This window comes from Gorilla gorilla, chromosome 9 (genome assembly GCF_029281585.2).
Source record: "Gorilla gorilla gorilla isolate KB3781 chromosome 9, NHGRI_mGorGor1-v2.1_pri, whole genome shotgun sequence".
NCBI classification, from domain to species: Eukaryota; Metazoa; Chordata; class Mammalia; order Primates; family Hominidae; genus Gorilla; species Gorilla gorilla.
Window position 1 is genome coordinate 8,336,986 of NC_073233.2, and position 21,343 is coordinate 8,358,328.

General features: G+C 61.3%; 1 protein-coding gene across 10 annotated transcripts in view; it reads left to right on the forward strand.

Annotated features, from left to right (window-relative positions):
- Positions 1-284: 284 nt before the first annotated feature.
- LSP1 (lymphocyte specific protein 1) overlaps positions 285-21,343 on the forward strand; it is a 38,361-nt gene continuing 17,302 nt past the window's right edge. The window contains exons 1-2 of one of the 10 annotated variants that reach the window (XM_019037323.3): positions 15,407-15,696; positions 16,849-16,923. In XM_019037323.3, the coding sequence (XP_018892868.1) occupies positions 16,922-16,923 (2 nt within the window). In that variant the 5' untranslated portion in view covers positions 15,407-15,696; positions 16,849-16,921. The other 9 variants (XM_063710872.1, XM_019037321.3, XM_063710873.1 and 6 more) reach the window with 9 other exon arrangements.

Here is a 21,343-nt window from a genome sequence, read left to right on the forward strand (position 1 = left end):
TGATGGCCAGAGCTACTAGCGGGGACCAGGGGCAACATGGGGCCCCCTCCCCGAGCCATGAAGAGCTGCCTGAGGCCATCTTGGCCCTCGCACCCCGTCTCTGTCACTCCAGGCCCCTGTAACTTGCTTAACGCTTCCTGAGGGGTGGTTTGGGTTTTTTTTTTTCTTCCTCTCCTCTTGTAGCAACAGATTAAAAAACAACACCCTGGCCCAAGCCGAGATAGGTTCCAAACCTCAACCTGCAGCCAGAAGGGGGAAGTGAAACTCAGCTGGGGGTGGGGGCTCAGAAGCCGCCCCAGAAAGCACTGAAAGCCACAGCACGTACACCCACTCCAGGGATCTGCCAGCACCCTGTGGGGCCCAGACTACAGGCTGATGGCGGAGGCTTCGAGTGACCCGGGCGCCGAGGAGCGGGAAGAGTTGCTGGGGTAAGGGTCTGCGGCGACGCCCGGCGCCCCGTGCCGTGTCCACGGGTGCATAGTCCTTGAGCTGCATGGAGGGTAGAGAACTTGGGTGCCTGATGGGGAATCTGGGGCCCCCAATGGGAGAACTTGGGTGTCCGATGGGGAAACTGGGGACCCACAGACAGGTGGCAGGAAGTCTTGCTGGGACCCCCGTCTCACAACAAGGGCGGAGGTCTCTTCCGCCTGCCTCTGTGCCCTGGACTCACTGGGGGAGGCGCATGGGATCCTAAGCCCATGGTGGATGCCTGAAGCGAGGAGACCTCAAGTCGTGTCCTGGACTGCCAGGGAGGAGCTGGGGACTGTGGGCCCTGTTAGCTTGGGAAGAGGCAAGGTGGGGTCTGGGGAGCAGCTGTTCTGGGATGGGTGGAACTGGCCTGGGCCCGGCCAGCTGCCCACAGGACTATCTGAGAGGGGCTATCCTGCCTTGAGGGTCTGGAGGCCGCCAGGCTTGGGGCCCAGCAGGCCTCAGGGCAGGGCACCCAAAGCTGCCCTTGACCTGCGGTAAAGGACAAGGCCAAGGATTCTGGCAGGTGCCTGTGCTGGGTGCCGGGCACCGTGTGTTGGTTGGGGTGGGGACATGTGGGGGCATGGCAGAGGTTGTGTGTGGGACTGCCAGAGCTGGGCAGGAAAACCCCGCTGCCAAAGGCCTCCTAGCGGGCAGCTGTACTCTGGTACCAATGGGCATCCAGCCCTGTGCTGGGGTGGGTGGAGAGGGCTAGGGGCCTAGTAACAGGGCTCCCTGGCAGAGGGGAGCTGCTGGCCAGCAGGCATCCTGGCATCACAGCTGAGCCTTGCCAGGGGAACCCGAGTTGCCCCCGGTGCAGGTCCCAGAAGAGGTGGGAGGGCTCAGGGCGTGGGGTACAGGGACAGGTAGCGCTTTGAGAGGCAGAGGGGCGACGTGCTAATGGTCAGGGGATGGGGATCTGGTGCTGGGGATAGAGGCCGGCCTAGGAGCAGGCCAGCGGGGGCTGTGGCCTGGTGTGCGGAAGGGAAGGCGCTGGGGCCCAGGTTGCAGAAAGGGTGTGATGCCCGCAGCCACACAGGATGGACCTGAGAGGAGGCCCAGGGTGACGCTCACACACCCGAAAACTGCAGCCAGGGCTGCTACCAGTCTCTGCCTTGGTGCTGACAGCAGAGGGTCCCCGTCTACCCGACCCGGGGCAGTGCAGGGACCACCTCCCGGCCTTCACACAAAGCTCCTGTGCTATGTTGGTGGCTGCAATCACTGTCCTGTGTCTGTGTCCTTGGTGGCCGTCACATTGCCGTGGGCCTGGTATGTGTGAGGGGTCTGCATCTCTGACTTCTTGCTGCCAAATCCCACTTGGGTACAGGTGGGGGGGGCACTGAAGGGACCCCAAGTGCCGTGAGTGGAGTGGAGGCTAAGCAGAGGCCAGGGCTGGCTGAGGGCTGGGTCGGGACGTCCGTGCCTGTCCCCAGGGAGAGGTGGGACGATGCCCTGCCCAGGCCGTGTGCAGGGAGATAGGCTTCTGGGTGCACAACAGCTGTGTCCCGGCTGCAAAACGGGCCGTCCTGTCAGCACCACCCCCAGCCCTAGACTAGGTGCTGCTCCTGGTCACCTCATGCCCATAGAAGGGCAGGACATGAGCCTCTGGGCTGGGGCACCCCCGCCTTCCTCCTTGGCCTCATCCTTGGCCACCCCCTCCCAGCTGTCTCAAATGCCTTGGATCCCCCGGGCCGGGAGCGGGGATGGGGGGGTTGGAGCGGGCATGGCCAAGGCACAGATGATCCTGGGGCATCTTGGTGCAGATCCTGGGAGGCCAGGGCTGCACCTGTGCCGGGGCTGTCAGGCGCTCCAGCTGGAGAGCGGCGGTTCTCCTGGGCTCTGCAAAGTCTGGACCCCCGCCTTGGACATCCCCTGCCCCCCCGAATTGCATGGGGTGCGCAGCCAAGCCTGACCTTTCAGAATGAAACTGAGAGCCCCAGTGGGGTAGGCTTCTCATTTCACAAGGTGACTAAGGGAACCGGGGAGTTTCCTGTCTAGGATGGGACAGAAGTCCCCTGCACCCAGGCAGGGATGTATGGCCTGGGAAGCCCCCACACGGGAGTCCCCAGGAAGGCCCAGGCTGGGCGGGCTCAGCTGGGGCTGGAGCAGAGTGGACAAGACAGCCCCCGACGCATCTCACAGAGCGCCAGAGACGCCAGCCTGTGACGGTCTCAGGACATGCCCCCAACACTAGGCCCAGGGCAGGCCAAGCCCTTCCAGCCGGACAAGTGGGTCCAGCCCCTCAGACTGTCCCATGATGGGGCCCCTCCCCTCAGACTGCCCGGGACGGGGCCAGATTCCTCAGAACCACCCCTCCATGATGTGGTCTCTCAGACGCCCCCAGGACAGGACTGTCCTCTCCCACGAGGCCTCAGACCAAAGAAGGTCCCCTGACCCTGGGCGGGGTCCAGGCTCCGCTTCGGCTACCAGCCAGGCTGGACTGCGATTCCTCCACTCGGGGGCACTCCTGTCTCGCCCCGCTGTCGAGCCGACAGTCACTAGCTTGTCCTTGTCCCTTGGGGGCAGGGACGAGGATTTCACAGAGCTCCCTTGTGGCTCTGGGGGGACTCTCTGGTGACGCTGGGGGATGCCTGCCCTCTATAGCCCCCAAGAGCAAGGCTCTCCCCACACTGAGGAACTATCTGGCCTTGGAAGCCTTGAGGCGATGAGGACGGGGCGTCCCGGTCCACAGCTGGGGAGGGTCAGGATGCCCTCTCGGACCTTGGGTCTGACATATCCAGATGTTGGAGCCCAGCTCTGCAGGGGTGTACCCTCCCTGGGGTCACACTGCGTTTTTGGCTGCAGTGCCTGTCTTTGGCCCAGCTGCCCTGGGGTGCCCACCCCATGTCCACACCTAGAAGGCAAGTCTGCCTGCCCCCACCCTGTCCCACAGACACCCTGGCGGCCCTCTCAGTCTGCCCCTGTGTAGCCCAGGCCCCCATCAGGATGACCCTGCCCCCAGTCTGTTCCCCATGCGAGACCAGGCCGTGTCTCCCATGGAAAGAACCATTCACCAGCTACAGGCAAAGTCCATGCCCCTGGGTGGCCACGCTGGGCCCTCCTGGCCTGGTTGAACTCACTTCCCATCCCACCGGCTTTCCCAGCTCTTCCCAGTTTTGGAAGGTGTCAGAGCCCTGGCACATGCCCCTCCTAGCATCACCCAGCCGCCCTGCTCCTCTGCAGACCTTCAAAGGCCTTCCCAGCCCGCGGTGGGAGGCCGCTGCCCAGGGCTCTGGCAGCACCTGCCATGGACAGGGCCAGTCCTGGAGCCCCGCCTGGCCCATCGGAGCCTCCCTCGCTTCTCTGTGTGCTGAGCTGAGTTGGGAAGGGCAGGGATGACCTGAGGGGCTGCTCTGGCAGGGTCCCTTCTGGCCATCTGTCCCTGGAGACCCTCAGAGCTCCAGATTCTGAAGGAGGAAGGGGCTGGAGGCCCCCGGCAGCCCCCTGGAAGTCTTCATCTGAGCAGCAGGAGCCCATGGGATGGAACCCCCCAGGCAGCCAGGCCCTTGGGCCGCCCTCCCGCCCACCTGCCCTCCGAGCCAAGGCCAGGCACCACCTGGAGGATGTGCAATGCTCCATGCTGGGGCAGGTGGCCCTGAGAGCCCCCAGCGGTGCCCACGACTGCTCAGGAAAGAGGGCAGAGCTGGGGACAATTGGGGAAGCCACCTCAGCCCCAGCCCTAGCCCCACAGGGGCTGCTGAGGGAGGTTAGGATTGAGGGCTAAGCCCTGGGGCTCCCTCCCTACACCTTCCTGTGGTCAAGACCTGATGTCTGGACCCAGGATCCCTGGGGAGGTCCCCTTCCTCCTGCCCTGGGTAAGGGGTCTGAGGCATCTGGAAGTTTCCCAGGGAAGCAGAAGGATGTCTTCTTCCTCATGGGCTGGCAGGCGCTGCTGTCCGCTGACACCCAGCTGGGCTGGTCGCACAAATGGGAGCATCACAGGCCCCACCCCCGCTGATTCTGGAAGCCAGAATCCTTCCTTCCTGTGCCGCCTTCCTGGTTCCGTCGTGTCTCCTAAAACAATCCTGGAGCCACACAAGGGCAGTGCCAGGAGGGTCTGGGGTCCAGCTGGGACAGGCCCTGGCCGGTGGCACCCTGGGGTGGCAGGATGGTGGGCCTCCGCTCCACTACCCTACAGGCCAGCCTGCCTCCGCCTCAGTTCCCTGAGAACGTGCCAGAGGGATGGGTGAGCCCTAGAGAAGAGGAGGGTGTTGGCAGCGGAAAGGGCCCAGTGGTCTCCGGCTCTGAGTCCTCAGCCTGGTGAGGGGTGGGGGCGTGAGCTCTGCCTTGCAGTCCCAGCCCCTGAGATCCCACTGCTGGGGCGGCTGGAGGGGGACGGGCTGCAAGGCCCCAGGGCTGGCCTTGCTTCGGCTGCTATAGGCCCTCGGAGTGCTTTCTGGATGAGTAAGCCGCACCCCTCTGAAGCCTCAGTTTCCCCGTCTGCACACTCAGAATGTAGCCACTCAGACCAAGCGTTCACTCCATGCCAGTCTTTGCCAAGCTATTTATTTATTTATTTGAGACAGAATCTCGCTCTGTTGCCCAGACTGGAGTGCAGTGACACAATCTCGGCTCACTGGAACCTCCGCCTTCCAGGTTCAAGAGATTCTCCCACCTCAGCCTCCTGAGTAGCTGGGATTACAGGCACCTGCCACTGCCCCCGGCTAATTTTTGTATTTTTAGCAGAGAAGAGGGTTTCACCATGTTGGCCAGGCTGGTCTTGAACTCCTGACCTCAGGTGATCCACCCGCCCCAGCCTCCCGAAGTCCTGGGATTACAAGCGTGAACCACCGCGCCCCGCCTTTGCCAAGCTTTTTAAACCAAGGCTCTTGTTTCATCCCCCAGAGCTGTGAGGCAGGTCCCTGGAGCCTCCCATTTCACAGACGGAAACCGAGGCTCACAGGGGCCAAGTGCATTGTCCAAGGGCTGCTCCCTGCCTGGGGAGGGGCCTGAGTCCTTGCCCCTGTGGAGTTCGGGTGCTGGGGGCCCACAAGACCTGCGGGCACCAGCAGGGAGCTGGGCTGGGCTGCCCTTCCCGGGGGCTCTCTGACCCCACACCACACACCAGCCACTCTGGACTCAAAGGCTCCCAAGAGCACCAGAGCACTGCTCATGGCCCAAGCTCAGCAAGCACCTAAAGGGACCGTCCCGAAAAGCAGAACTGGGACCGGGCACTGCAGGACCAGCAAGGTCCTACACTTCCCTCCAGCCCAGCCCCGCCCAAATCCCAGCCCTCAGCATCCTTTTGGGGGCCACTAAAGACCTTCTGGGAGACGGCAGCCCAGGACCATAAGGCAATCGAAGAGGGCTTTCCATGTGCGCTGAGGCAGACAGAACCAGGCCCTGGCTGTGGACGAGGCTGTATTGATACTTAGAAGAGAGGGAAGCGAGCGGGCTGGAGAGGCTCGGCCAGGGGGCAGCCCAGCAGGGCCCCTTCCCCAGGGTTAGACTCTCTACAGCCGGCCCAGCCCCCATCCCCTCTCCAACATCTAGGGACCTGGAAAGAGGTTGGAGGGGCTGCATGGGTGTGGGGTTGATAGGAGATTAGGGGATTGAGAAAGCCAGGCCTCCCAGCCGTGTCCCACCCAGCACGGCCCCGCCAGTGCCGGACACAGGCAGACAAGGGAGGAGGGAGATGCTGAGCAGGGGTGGCAGGAGGAAAGCCCCTGGCCCTTTCTTGGGGCCAGGCAAGTCCTACCCTAACTCCATCTGCTAACTGCCTCCAAGCTGCTTGTGGGTTGTCGGGGAAGGGAGTTTGTGGCAGGGAGGGCCTCTGAGTCCCCTGTATCCCCCGGCAGGAGGAGGCAGGCACATGGGCCCCTGACCTCAGAGCTTGGAGCAGCGCTGCTCTGGCGGGGCATTTGTAGGTCACAGCATGAAGGGTTCCAGCATACCTCCTGGGTTCCCAGTTTCCCTGGGAGCAGGGGTGTAGACGCAGGGGCCTCTACACACACCACACGCTCAGGGAGAGTGGCTGAGGTGTCCAGGATACCCTGTCCACCGGGGCAGGGGGTGGCTTCTATGCCCAGTACCCTTCCCAGAGTCCCCAGTCTCCAGCTGCTCATGGGCTGCAGATGAGGATTCAAGGTTGTGCAGGGGTCACTCTCCTGCTCCATCCCTGGCAGGTGAGACCTCACCTACTGCTCCTTTCTGCTCCAGAGAAGACCACGTCCCCCTCATCTCAAAAGTGCCTGTGCTCCTCCTTCCTGAGTGGAACCTACACTTTTGACAGTTTGGTTTCTGAGGCAAGGCTGCCTCCTCCTCCTCTCCCAGGTACCTCCCCTCAGAAAAGCAATGGGACTTGGGATAGAAGGATCTAGCCAATTCGTTCCAGATGAATCTAGAAATAATCCTTTAGCCTTTCTCTTAGACCCAGTCCCAACCAAAATCTGAGCTTCATCACCACCACCCAGCACCCACCATTCACCACCCAGCCCCCAGCCCCCATACCCCATCCCCCAGCCCCCAGCACCCATGACCCACCACACTGGCCCCTACCCATGACTCTGGCCCATTCTCCTGCTGTCAGCAGTGCCTGCTTGAACAGAGGGCCACACCGAACAGATGCATGCTCCAAGCATTTGGAGGCTGCCTCCTCTTTAAATCACAGACATTTATCCACCAGGGATCACTCGGGAGCCAATGAGGCCACCACCCTGACCTCCCCTGTCCCCATGGGCTCTCTCAGTGCTCAAAGCCCCTTTCACTGGGATGCTGCTCTGTGAACATACATTCGCAGGTATGTGTCAGGGATGATGAGAATGTGTCAATACGAAGACAGATCCCTACCCCTGTAGCCCCTGCTTAGGGTCTATTGAGGTGCTCAGCCTCCTGGGCCACGGTAGTCTGCTTTATTCTTGGGCCATGAGCTTATGAACCACGTCTTAGTTGCATAAGAAAGGAAAAATAAAGATTAGAAAAGAATCAATTATGGAGAACAGTATGAATGAATGGAAAGATGAATGAAGAATGATAGGAAGTAGGAACAAATGGATGGATGGATGGATAATTGAATGATGGATGGATGAATGGATGGATGGATGGGTGGTTGGATGGAGGGATGAGTGGATGGATAGGTGCATGGATAGATGGACAGGTGGGTGAATGGATGGGCAGATGGACGGGGTGGATGGATGAATGGGTTGGAGGGACTCATGTATAAATAGAGTATAACTCATGCATAAATAGAAAGAATTATTTAGTAATTGATGAATGGATGAACAAATGAGCAGATGAACAAAAAATGGATGGATGGACAGAAGAACATCTGTATGTATATATGGATGTTTGGATGAAAGAACGAATGGATGGGTGGATAGATAAATGCAGATGTGATATTTAGAATATTTAACAAAGCATGTGGTACAAATATTAATCTACTGGAATGGGTGCTGATTATATATATTCCTATATTGAACTGTGTTGTACCTGTGCATACTGGCTGATCATCAGCCCAACAGCTAAATGAGCAAATGTACCAAAACAAAAGATGAGTGGATTTATGGATGAATGGATGATGGATGAATGGGTGTGTAAATGGGTGAATGAATGTATTGATGGAAGGGCACATGAGATGGAATTATGTATGGGTGGATGAGTGGATGGCTGGAATATGGACATATAAATGATTGGAAAGATTAATAGAAGGATGTCAGGAGAGGTAGACATATGGATGGATATGGATAATAGATGAATAGATGGATATGTGGGTGGATATAACAAGAGATGAGTAGAAAGATAAATAGATAGATAATGAATCAATAGACAATTAAATCCGTGCTGAGTAAACTATTAGAAAGACGGATGTGTGAGTAGACACTACTAAATCAGGAATTTTGCACTCTCTTCCTGGAACACTTCCTCCCATTTCTCTCATCTCTTTTCAAGTAAGAAAAGAATTACTTCTTTCCATGAGGCTTTCATACGCAAAATATCAATCCCTTCCAGAACTCCATATGCCTTTACCCTGATTTATATTTTCTGTCATATTTTCCACCATCTGACCTTTATTTATTTATGTGTTTGTTCCCATACTTGAAACATGATCATCGTAAGAGCAGGGACTTTGTTAATGCTGAATCCCCAGCACCTTCAAAGTGTCTGAATTCAGTACAGATTTATTGAATAAATATATGGAAGGATGGAGAGACAGATGGATAGACAGATGGATGAATGGATGGATGGATGGATGGGTGGATGGATGGATGGGTGGATGAATAGATGCATGGATGAATGGATGGATAGATGGATAATGGATAGATAAATAGATGAATGGTTGGATGGATGGATGAATGGATGGGTAAATGGATGGATGGATAGGTGAATAGATGGATAAGTGAATGGATGGATGGATGGATAGATGGGTGGATGGGTGGATGGGTGGGTGGATGGATGGATGGATGGATGGATTGGTGGATGAGTGGATGAGTGGATTGATGGATGGGTGGATGGATAGATGGATGGATGAATAGATGGATGGGTGAATGGATGGGTGGATGGATGGATGGGTGAATGGATGGATGAGTGGATGGATGGATGGATGAATGGATGGATCAGTGGATGGATGGATGGATGGACGGATGCATGGATGAGTGGATAAATGGATAGATGAATAGATGGGTGTGTGGATGGGTAAAATGGATGGATGAACTGATGGATGAATGGAGAGATGGACAGAGAGATGATGGATGAGTAGATGGATGGATGAGTGGGTGAATGGATGAGCGCACACATAACAGTGGAGTTGACATCAAATACTCTCCCATATTGTCCCTCACAGGACATGCTCTAGTTGTAAAACCATGAATCTTGGCCACTGCATGTAAATATCTGTTCTTGTCACTTCCCATCCATCAGCATTTCTGACAGATGACCATTCTCTAGTGACAGGGAAGTCCTGCCATTCCAAGGTAGCTCTTTTCCCTGTGGGAATATTCTTCCTTCTTTTGAACTAAAATATGCCTTGGCCACATTTCATTCCTGGCTGTCTGTGGCTGGGACTCCTCCAGAAGTCAAAACAGGAGGCAAGGAGGAAATAGGCAGGTTGAGGTGCAAATGAAGCACAAGCTCACTGCCCCCCACCCCAGGTAATCTCACCTCACCTGGGTGATCTGTCCTCCCTGAGTGATCTCAGTTTCTCTGTGTGATCTCACCTACCCCTGGTAATCTCACCTCCCCTGAGTGATTTAGCTTTCCCTGGGTGACCTCACCTCCCCTGGGTGACCTTACTTCCCCTAGGTAATCTCGCCTCCCCTGGGTGATCTCACCTCCCCCAGGTAATCTTGCCTCCTCTGGGTGACCTCCCCTCCCCTGGGTGATCTCACTAAACATTTGTCCAACCTGAGGTCCAGCCCTGGCTACCATCCCTCCTGCTTACTCCAGAATCCTGTGGTCTCTGCAGCTCTGTGGATGCTGGGGATGTGGGGCCAACACCATGGTCTCTAGTGTACATTCCCTGCTTCCTCCTGGGTTGTGCCGGGGGAGGGGAGATGCTGTGGGCTCCTCTCTCCAGGACTGGCCCTGGGACCCAGTCTGGTGTGTATGTAGGGAGTGGGGACGGACTTCCTGACTCCCGCAGTCTCCATGGGGTAGCCCACCACCTGAGTCACCACAGCCTGGGCTGTGGTCCCATGTGGAATTTTCCGACTGTCGCCGCCACCCCCGGCGTGCTGCCCTCCGCGGTGATTCACCCGCTCGCCCGTCTGCTCACAGCCTCACCCTTGCTTCCCTCAGTGTTCCCAAGGGGCTGCGCAACCCCAACTCCCTGGCCTGGCCAGGGTCATGATAGCTGGGGAGGCAAGAGGTGGCTGTTCTCCGTGAATGTAGGGACAGAGGGTGGCATGGGCATGTGAGTGCCCGTGCACAGATGGTAGCCCGGGACTAATCTGGTGGCCAGCGGCCGGCAGATCTGGCTCTGGTTCTGGCTGTGCCAGGCCCTCACTCTGTGACCTTGGATGCCAGTGCTGCTGGCTGGACCTTGGTTTCTCCATCCTGGACATGGGTACAGTGGTGGTTCTGAGTGCCAGCAAGCTGGGCAAACCGCCGGATGTGAGACTGCCGTCGCGGAGCTGACCCTCGGTGAGCCCTGAACATGCGTCCGATCCCACCCCTTGTCCATCCGGCCACTAGCCCCGAGTGTTCTCCAGTGAGTCACAGCAGCCAAGCCCAACCAGAGGAACAGAGGGCTGGGCTGCTCCTCCCTGGGCCAGGGCCAGAGGACACGGGCAAGGGGGGCCTGGCTGGCGAGGGCACCAGGCCGACTTTGTGCCCACTGACCACCTCTTGGGACCATACTGTGCCAATACCAAACCGAAGATGCTGCGTTGGTGGCGTCTCTGCCTCTTGGGTCATCTCTGCAGTCTGGCTGGGGGGTTGGGGCCACCAGGAAAGGCAGCAGCCTCCCCATTTGGGGAACAGAGAGGGTTCTTGGGGTGCCAAGCCTTCTCTGGAGGTGACAACAAGAGCAGAGGCCGGGAATGAACAAAGGGAAAGTGGAGAACTAGGAGCGGGGGAGAGGGGAGGAGGGGAGAGGAAGGGAGGGGAGGGGAAGGGAGGGAGGAGGGAAGGAGGGAGGGAGACAGAGATAGGGACAGAGACACCAGAGGGAAAGGAGAGAGGAGAGAGGGGCTGAGTGCGAGACAGGGAAGGAGGGGACGGGACAAAGAGGAACCAGTGAAGGGTCCAGGCCTGCGGTGATGGTGAGGGAGGTGGCAGGTTGACGAGGGGCTGGACAAGAACGGCCGACGAAGGAGAAGAACAGAGGAGGGCCCGGGTAGGGCCTGGCAGAGGGCATGAGGCACTCCGAGGTGGGAGGCGGCGATGGGCAGAATAGGCCCCTCTGCCTGGGGCAGGGGCACCACAGAGGGCTAGGGGAGACCGAGAGGCGGGCAGCGGCTACCAAGGTGGCCTGAGGGCAGAGGCGGAGGGAGGAAGGGAAAGAGGAAGGGAGGGAGGGAGGGAAGGAGGCAGCCACGCTGCCCATCAGCGCGCCACAGAGGTCTGGCTGAGCCCCACGCTGCTGGGCTGGGAGAGTTTTCGCTCTGACACTTTTACTCTTCTCGGAAGAAGGAGGAGGTGGAGGTGGAAGAGATGGAGGCGGGAGGAGAAGGGGGCTGGGGGAAACAAAAGAGAAGCAGCTGCTGAGAGTCCTGAAGTAGGAGAGGGGAAAGGGAGACCCACAGTCAGGGAGACCCGCAGGGATCGGGACACAGGGACCAGGCTGCCTGCAGGGAGCCGGCCTGCAGACCCTCATGCCAGGAGCCGAAGGGAGGGACCAGGCTGCCCACAGACCCCTGTGCCAGGTGCCAGAGGGAGGGACCAGGCTGCCCAAGGGGGCCGGCCTGCAGACTCCTGTGCCAGGTGCCAGAGGGGCCAAGACAGACAGGCAGAGGGTCACAGGGACAAGGAGAACACCAGACAGAGAGAAGGGACAGGGGAGGGGTGACAGCCAGCGAGAGACCGAGGGCCAGGGCAGAGCGCCAAGGAAGTGCAGGAGTGAGAGGGGCCAGGAAAGGCAGGAAAGCCAAGGAGAGCCGGGCATAGGGGGGCAGGGGTGCGGGAGGAGGGCAGCAGACAGGAGGGCCAGCAGGACAGGAGCCTTTGAGATGCTGCTGTATCCCCGGGGCTGGGGTCAGGCCAGGTCGCCGCCTGAGCAGAGGCTGCAGCCTGGGCAGTCCCGGGCTTCTGAGGAGGAACTCTAGCAGACAGGGCCTGGATACCTCTTGAGGTAGGTCCCTCCTGCCCTGGCTGGGCATGGAGGGCAGGGCAGGGCAGGGTGCCCATGCTGGGCCGCCACATGCACCGGGCCACTGGGCCTCCCCCCAGCTTCGGTAGGCTCTGCTGCCCCAAGTGTGGGCAGGGAGAGGGTGCCAGGCTGGTTGCGTGTACATGTGTGAGTGCGGAGGCTGCTTGAGGCCTCTCTTTCTCCTGGCTCCTGGCAGCTGCCCATGCATTCTCCTCCCCCATCCCACCTGCACCGCCGGCTGCACTGTCGCCTGTTCACACTGTCCCACCTGCACCACTGGCTGCACTGTCACCTGCTCACACCTCTCCCCGAGCCCCAGGGATTCTGCTTGACTCTGAGCCCCCAAGATGAAGGGCCCATCCTCTGGGTGGCTTCTGGGGCCTCCCGTGGGGTCCTTTGGATCCTGGGCACCCTTCCGTCACCCTCACTTCACAGATCATGAAACCGAACTTTGGGCTGAGCTTACCGGCCCTGGCTGCAGCCACCAGCCCTGAGTGGGAGGCTCCTCAGGGCCAGGGAGGGTGCCCGGGCCTTGTCCACCTGCAGGTGTTGGGCCAGTGTGGTGCCCTCTCCCAGCCTGTTTCCTCCTCTGTAAAGTAGTGGTGTGGCCCTTCGTGGGGTCAGGTGGGAGAGCAGAGTTTGGAGGGCCCAAGGCTCCTCAGGACCCAGCCTGGGCAGTCTCAGAGATATCCCTCTGCACCGTCAGCCACTCTGAGCCGCCTGTAGTGCCCTTTCTCCTCCTCAACCCTTCCAGGCTTTTAAGCCAAATTGAAACACCACCTCCTGCTTGAAGGCTGCCTTGCTTCTTCCTAACCTGGAGGGCTGTCCTGCTGTGACTCCCTTTGATGGCATGGAGCATGCTGGCCGGACCTCGAGCTCCTGGAAGGCAGGGCTGGCATCGGTCGGCTTGCCACTGCCCACCCAGGCCGGGTACTCAGTGCTGAGACTCTGAGAGGGCAGAGAGCCAGGGATGCCCATGGGGGTGAGCTAAGCGGGGTCTGAGGAGTTGAGGGCAGCCCGGCTCACCCCTCCTCCCCAGCTCCTACTTGTTGGGTCCGTGCAGATGGCTCTGATCTGGGCCCCACCTGGCAGGGTCTCCGGCTGTCACCTGAGTTCAGGACCAGCACCAGGATCTGCAGTGGGCCCCTGGCTGGGCACACCTCATCCCAGCCTCCCCCTGCCCCTGGCCCCCCATGAGCCTCCTCCTCCTGGGCTTCCAGGCTCTGCTGGTCAGACCTCCCTCCCTGCCCAACGGGAATGTGTTTTCCCAGGGGACGCTGCTGTCCACCAGGAGCTCTGTGGCCTGGGATTTGAGGAGTGCCTGGGGTCAATCCCCCAGGCTCACCAGTGCTACTTAACAAATGGGCCCAAGAGAAGGAAGTGCAGCCCCCGGAGGAGGGGCAGAGCCCCTGACTGGCTGTGCGGGGGCTCACCCCCTTGTCACCAGGGGCTCGGCCATGAGCATCCGTCCAGCGGGCCCAGCACCAACTGCAGCCCCAGGTGAGCAAGCCGCACTCAGGAGGCACTGAAGCCGCGTGGGCCCAGGCTCGGGGCCAGTCCCTGTGGAGCTGGGGAGGAGACAGTGGGGAGGGGACCTCACTTGCGGTGGTCAGCCAGTGGATTGGTGGCATAAGGACCCGTCCCTTTGAACTCCCTTGGAACTTGCCCTGATGGGGGCTGGGCAGAGGGCAGCAAGAGTCCCTTGTCCAGCTAAGGGGAGCCACCAAGGTGAGCTACATGAAGCAAGGCTGACGCGTGTGCACTAATACACACCCCCTCCAGGACACAGACCCAGAGGCCGCTGCACCCCACCCACCCACCACACCCACACACACACATGCACACACACACGCACGCACACATGCACACACACACGACCACCCGGGACAGTACTGCGCTCACCACCACTGCCATGATCTCTTCTCCGCAGCCTCCAACAGCTCGGACTTCCCCAGTCCCAGCCCTCCAGGCCAGGCAGACTGCCCCCTACCCACTCCCTGTTGGATAAAGGAGTGAGCCAGGCTCAGAGAAGCTGTGGGTGAAGAGACTTCAAGGCCACTCAGCAGGGCATGATGAGCCCGGGTCCCCGGGTCCCTCCTCCACCCGCATCACCCCACCCCTTTCCCGGGGACCCCTTGGGTGTCCTGCCATGTCAGGTGCAGGGCTGGGAGAGGCATTGCAGGCAAAGTGCTGTGTCCTCAGTGATGAACCCTGAAGGGCCATGCTAGGTGCCCGCAGCTGCCAGGGAATAAATTCAATGCAGTTTACATCCATTAAATACGGTGCTCTGGGCCAGTGGGAAAACGTGTCCCCCCTGCCCCGTCGTCCCCCACCCCTGCCCCAGCGATTCTCCTTGTCTACATCCAGTGTGAGCCCAGGGGCTCTGCATGTAGCCCCATAACACCATTTTCTCCAGGTCTGGCTGTACCCAGCCCCTGCCAGAATGCGGCTTCTGGCTGGCAGGGTCAGGCCCTGGGCTGACCTACCCCCAATGCCTCCCTGCCAAGTCTGCCCTTCCAGGCACCTGGGAGCCTGCCCTGTGCCTTCTGCCTGCCCCTGGGCAACTCGGGGCTCTCCCAGGGTCAGCTCGGGCAAGGCAAGTGTTAGGGATGGTCAGGGGACCTCAAGAGGACTTCAGCCCACTCAACTCCAGACGTCACCTGGACTCAGCCACCGGCCTGGCCCTGCCACCTGTGGGGTCCTGGCTTTGTGAGAGGGCACCAGGCCGGCTGACAGTGCCTTGTAGCCTGGCCCGGAGTGAAGAGGAGGGCTGGGGATCAGCCTGGCAGATGTCCTTATCAAGCATTGAGGTCCCCGGATCCCCGTGCCCACCCTTAGCCACGGCTCTTTGGGCGATGTGAGCCCCTCCATTCCCTCCATCTTGGGCACACATCTGCCCACACATGTACAGATGTGGCGGCCACACCGTGCTTGGCTCTCCGCAGGGCTCTAAGGCCCCTCAGGCAGGGACCCACCCTGAGCAGCCTGGTCCAGGGACCTCTGGGGCTCCTGATGTGGCCAGTGGGGCAGGAATGGGCTGGCAGCCTGCTGGGCTGGCCCTGAGGGGGCTGGGGGAAGCCAGGCCTCCAACCACAGTGTCCAAAAGGGTGTGGCTGCCTTGGGCCCATCCAGGCCCGAGATCCTGAGGGTGGGGTAGCCCCCGCCCTGGCAGGGCTGGAAGTCGGTCTTCGGACAGAGCCCGTCCTGCCCGGAAGCCCAGGCGAGCCAGCAGCAGGGGTGCAGGGACTGAGTGGCCCAGCCCCCTGGGCAGGGTGTCAGGGCCAGAGCCCAGAGGACGGCGGTTCAGGCTTCAGTCCCAGCCGGCGAACCAGAGCTGGGCAGAGCGGCCAGCAAGCGGCAGCCAGGGTGCCCTGGGCACTCGACCCCCAGATGTCCCTGCTGGAACCGTAAAGGGGAGGCACCCTGAGGCCAGAGGGAGCATGGCCCCGGGGACTGAGCATCCGGCTCAGAGCGGCTCGGCAGAGGTTGGTGGACCGGGGTTGACCATAGAGATCTCTGGAGGGCAGACAGGAGCCACTGCAAGTGGGAGCTTGTGGGAGAGAAGCCCTTGGGTGACCCCTGGATGGGGCGGGGACCATTAGGGAGAAGGGTGAGGGGCTCTGGCCCCTGCCCCAGGCTCCAAGTGGGCTGAGACCTGGGAGGCATGAGGGTCGGCTGCTACCCATGACGGGTTGGGGAGGTATTGGTGCGAGCTGAGGTGGTGCTTGCGGAGGCGAGATTGAGGGCTGGGCCTGGCCAGGGATGCTGGGAAGGGGGGCAACCCTGTGCCTGGGGCTGTGAGGGTCTCTTGACGAGAACAAACCCTACCTGGGGAGAAGTGACAGAGAAAAGAAAGAAAGAAAGCGAAGGCACGAGAAAGAAATGAGAGAAAGGAAGGGAAAAATGCTGAGAGGGAGGGAGAGCAGGGGCTGCCTTGAAGGAGGAGGGAGAGGGGAGCAGAAGCGGGTGCAGGGTGGTGGCAGGATGGGAAGGGCAGAGGGAGGGGCTGAGGTGCGAATGGAAGCTGCGTGAGGGTCCTGGGCACTGCCCCTTGCTGCCGACCCTAGGTGTGGGAGGAGGGGTCTCTCCCACATGGGCCGAACCTAGCAGGTGCCCGGGGCAGAAGGCTCAGAGCTGCTGTCTCACGCAGCTTCTTGGTGCTCCAAAGATGGGCGGTAGGAGGAAGATCAAAGAAGCGAGAAATGGATGCTGGAGGAACGCAGTGAGGCCAGGCGAGGGCTGGCGAGCTTGCCAAGGAGAGGACGGGCGAGGAAAATGGGGCGCCCCACAGAGGAGGGGGCGTGGGGGAGGGCTGGTTTTCCCCGGGACTGAGAAATGAATTTCTGCACCCGGACTGGGACCCCCTGGGTCAGGACCCTCCACTCACATTCAGGAGCAGCACCTCTTCTGGCCTCTGTCCCTGCCTGGTCTTCCCCACACCCGGTTCTTGGGGGTTGAGGGGTTGGAGCCCCAGCCACGTCATCAGCTCCCTGGGACCCCTGCGTGAGACGTGAGAGGTGCACCTCCGAGCCTCCGTTTGTGCATCTGTAATGGGGATGATAGGACTGCGCGCCTGGCAACCATTGTGAGGACGGAGGTGCTGGCTGCACTGGTGCTCACTGTGCCTCTTTAAACAGGGATGTCTGGACCTCTGGTGCAGAGGACCAAGGCCGGTCCACTTGACCTCAGCCACGAGGACATCCCAAGGCCATGTGAGTCTCCTACGGCCCACTGAAGCTGGTCCTTCGTACCCCATTTTGCAAACAGGAAAGCTGAGGCTCAGGGAGGCACCAAAGCTTACTCCCATCCTGGGGCTTGGCAGGGGGTGTCCACAGCACCCGGGGACATACACCAGGGAGTCTCCTGGGAAAGTAGGGCCGGCCCAGGGGCAGACTCTTTTCTGCTCTGCCATGTCTTCCCTGCATCCCCAGGGATGATGAGTCTGGGAGGGGCTGGTCAGCCATGAAAGCTTCGGGGAGGGGCCGGTGGCCAGACCGGGCACCCCAGAGCTCCACAGGCAGACATGGCGTGGGGGTGTCAGGAAGAAGGCCTGGCGGCTGGGTGCTACGGTAGGAAGATCCCGGTGCTGTGGGAGTGGAACAGGTGGTTGAATGCCAGGCTGGCTTGGTCCTTCTCTCTGGGTGCCGGCTGTGGCTCCCGCCCAGGTGGGCACCACGTCTGAATAATGTATGAAGCCTCTGGTTGCGTGGAGGATGGGAGCGCTTCGGGCAGCATCTGTGGGCAGAGCCTTCAGGGATGTGAGGTACATCTGGGCATGGCTAGCTGGGAAGGAAAGAGGATGGCAGAGCCTCGAGCCGTTGCCAGGGACTGGTCGCGTGTCCCAGAACGTGCCAAAAGCCTGCCTCGTGAGCGCGGCAAGAGCTCTGCCAGGGCAGTCCCAGCTGGCCCAGGCGCCGCAGCGCTCCCGAGGGCCGTCGAGCAAAGGCGGGAGGCGCAGCCGGGCTGTCGGTGGACCTGTAGGTATCAGGGCTCCTTGGTCCCCTCCCGCGGGAAGCAGGCACCGAGTGGAGCTGCATGTAGACGCATGCGAGGGTGAGAGCTGCGGCGGAGGATGCTGATGTATGCGAGGGTGAGAGCTGCGGCGGAGGACGCTGATCGCGGAGTGCAGGCGAGGGCCCCAGAAAGGTCCCGCAGGTCGCCTCGCTCGTGGCACGGGCCCGGCAGCTTTGTGGTTAGTGACACGGAGGAAGACAGAAAGCCATGTGCACAGCACGCAGAACAGGAGGAGGGGGGAAGAAAGAGCAGGCACGGGGCAGGCAGAGCCGCAGCCACGCCGCCGGGATGCAGCAGGCAGGGCCACCCACGAGCAGGGCGGGGCCCTAACCTCCGACCCAGGCTGGCCGCCGCAGATGGGGGCAGAGATGTGAAACAGCTGCAGAGCGGGACAAGGGTGCTGCCGGCACAGGGCTGACCACGGAGCACATCAAAAGAGGTAGGGCACCCAGCGCAAGGGAGGTGATGGGCTGGTCAGCAGGACATCAAGCCGGTTCTGGACCCTGCTCTGAGGACGGTCCCTGACCCAGCCTCTGAGGACCAATGGGAAGCCAGGGGTAGAGGGGTTGGGGGAAACCAGGCTCCATTTTCCAGTCTCAGCAGGGGGCCAAGGCTTGCGGCTCTGCAGAGGCCACACCATGAGGTTTCCAGGGTCATAGATGCCCTTTGGTCAGCCTGTCTGCCGCTGCACGGGCACCCCTCCTGTTGGGTGTCTGGGTAGACTCCGGGGTCTGTCCGGCTGGCGTGGGCACCTTTGGGAGGGGGTGTGTGTGGCGGGCAGGCCTGGGCTGCAGTCATCCTGGCGCGTGCTGGTAGACTTGGGGTCTGTCCGGCTGGCGTGGGCACCTTTGGGACGGGGTGTGTGTGGCGGGCAGGCCTGGGCTGTAGTCACCCTGGCCCGCGCTGGTAGAGTTGGGGTCTGTCCGGCTGGCGTGGGCACCTTTGGGACGGGGTGTGTGTGGCGGGCAGGTCTGGGCTATAGTCACCCCGGCCCGCACTGGTAAAGTTGGGGTCTGTCCGGCTGGCGTGGGCACCTTTGGGACGGGGTGTGTGTGGTGGGCAGGCCTGGGCTGCAGGCATCCTGGCGCGTGCTGGTAGAGTTGGGGTCTGTCTGGCTGGCGTGAGCACCATTGGGACGGGGTGTGTGTGGCGGGCAGGCCTGGGCTGCAGTTACCCTGGTGCGCGCAGGTAGAGTTGGGGTCTGTCCGGCTGGCGTGGGCACCTTTGGGACGGGGTGTCCGTGGCGGGCAGGCCTGGGCTGCAGTCACCCTGGTGTGTGCTGGTAGAGTTGGGGTCTGTCCGGCTGGCGTGGGCACCTTTGGGACAGGGTGTGTGTGGCAGGCAGGCCTGGGCTGTAGTCACCCTGGTGCACGCTGGTAGAGTTGGGGTCTGTCTGGCTGGCGTGGGCACTTTTGGGAGGGGGTGTGTGTGGCAGGCAGGCCTGGGCTGCAGTCACCCTGGTGCATGCTGGTAGAGTTGGGGTCTGTCTGGCTGGCGTGGGCACCTTTGGGACGGGGTGTGTGTGGCGGGCACGCCTGGGCTGCAGTCACCCCGGCCCGCACTCAGCCTAGTCCTGGCATCACCACTCTGGGGCGAAGTTGATGCAGGAGCTCAGGGCCCCCATGCAGCACTGGGTGGGTCATGAAGCTCAGGGGGCTTCAGCAATGGAGGAGGCGACCCTATCCCATCCCAAGTTGGACAGCAGTCCCAGCAGTGGGGGGTGGGGGTATAGGGGGAAGCAGGTTTGGACTGGGTGGGTAAGGAACCCAGAGGAACAGACCCTTCCCTGTGCACCTCTCCCCAGAGGTGGAGGCAGGGAGAGGTGGAGGCAGGGAGAGGTGGAGGCAGGGAGAGGTGGAGGCAGGGGGCAGAGACAAGCCTCAGGTCATCAAGAGTTGAGGGCTGGCATCTGGGATACGGGGAGGATGGGGAGAGGGGAGGGCTCTGCGGGTGGGGGGCGGCTCTGTCTCCCCTTGGCTGTGCCTCCCTGGGGACCGCTAGGCATACACACGGCCACTGCACCCCTTCCTCCCTGCCAGGACCCTGCCCACTGCGGCGACCCCGAGGCTCAGAGCAGGCACAGGAGCCCCTCCTTTGAGAGACTTCCTGCCAGCTCCCCTCTGTGCTTCTTGATCCACATCATGGGTCAGCGCTGGTTTCTTGGCAACTGCTAAGATTTGTAAGGGCAGGGAGGAGATCTCACTCCTCCGTCTTTGGGTCCCTAGCACCTGACAAAATAAACTGCTGGCTAAGGAAAGATGGAGGGAGGGAGGCAGGGAGGAAGGAGGGGAGGAAAGGAGGGAAGGATAGAGGGAGGAGGGAAGAAGGAGGAGGGAGGAAGAAGGGAGGATGGAGAAGGGAGGAAGGGAAGGAGGGAAGGAGAAGGAGAAGAATGGAGGGAGGAGGGAGGAGGGAGGAACTGGACCGAGGCTATGGCTATGGAAGAATCATGCCCTGGGCCATCCCAGGCAGGCTGAGAAGAAAAAGTCGGAACCAAGTCTGGGCTAGTCTGGTGGTTGTGGGGCAGGAAGTAGCCATCAGGGTGGCAACCAGAAGAGCAGGGAGCCCGGCAGAGGAGGGAGGCCGGCAGAGGAGGGAGGCCGGCAGAGGAGGGAGCCCTGCAGAGGAGGGAGCCCGGCAGAGGAGGGAGTCCGGCAGAGGAGGGAGGCCGGCAGAGCAGGGAGCCCGGCAGAGGAGGGAGGCCGGCAGAGCAGAGAGGCCGGCAGAGGAGGGAGGCCGGCAGAGCAGAGAGGCCGGCAGAGGAGGGAGGCCAGCAGAGCAGGGAGCCTGGCAGAGGAGGGAGGCTGGGGACAGTGGGGGCAGGCCGGGGACTGTGGGGGCAGTGTTGGGGACAGTGGGGGCAGGCCGGGGACAGTGGGGGCAGGCCGGGGACAGTGGGGGCAGTGTCGGGGACAGTGGGGGCAGGACGAGGACAGTGGGGGCAGTGTCGGGGACAGTGGGGGCAGGCCGGGGACAGTAGGGGCAGGCTGGGGACAGTGGGGGCAGTGTCGGGGTGAGGATCTGGTCTCCCGACACCCCTTCCCGGGGGCGAGACCTTAGGCCCAGTCTTCACTCCCCAGCTGTGAAATCGGTGAGAACGGAGGGTGTCTGAGGCTCAGGGCTGTTCAGGGCGGGGTGGGCTCTGGACCCAGCAGGCCCGGCACCCAGGCCAGGGCTCCAGGGGAGGCCAGGTGGGGCAAAGGCCAAGAAGGGGCCGGGGCTGGTCAGGAAGGGCTCCTGGTGACCAGAGCACTTTGCCTGAGCCAGCGTGGGAGGGAGGTGGGCTGGATGAGCCAGGGAGGCGCTGGGAGGGGCCTTGGCAGAGACGACCCCCTCCATCAGCCCCCAGGCCACTGAACCCTGGGTAGTGAGAACCGGCAGGGGAGGCTGCAGACGGAGGAGTGGAGGCTCCTTGGCTTTGGGGGCTCTGAGTAGAAGCACCTAGGGGGTCCCTCAAGAGGTCCCCAAATGCTGCCCCACAGTGAGGAAACAAGGAGAGGCCCGGCAGGGCCCCCGCCAGGTTACAAAGGGCTGCCACTGTGAGAAGGCAACGCTGCTGGCTGGGGCTGGGCTTTCTACCTCACCAAGCCTCTTCCCACCCAAAGGGCCCAGAGAGGG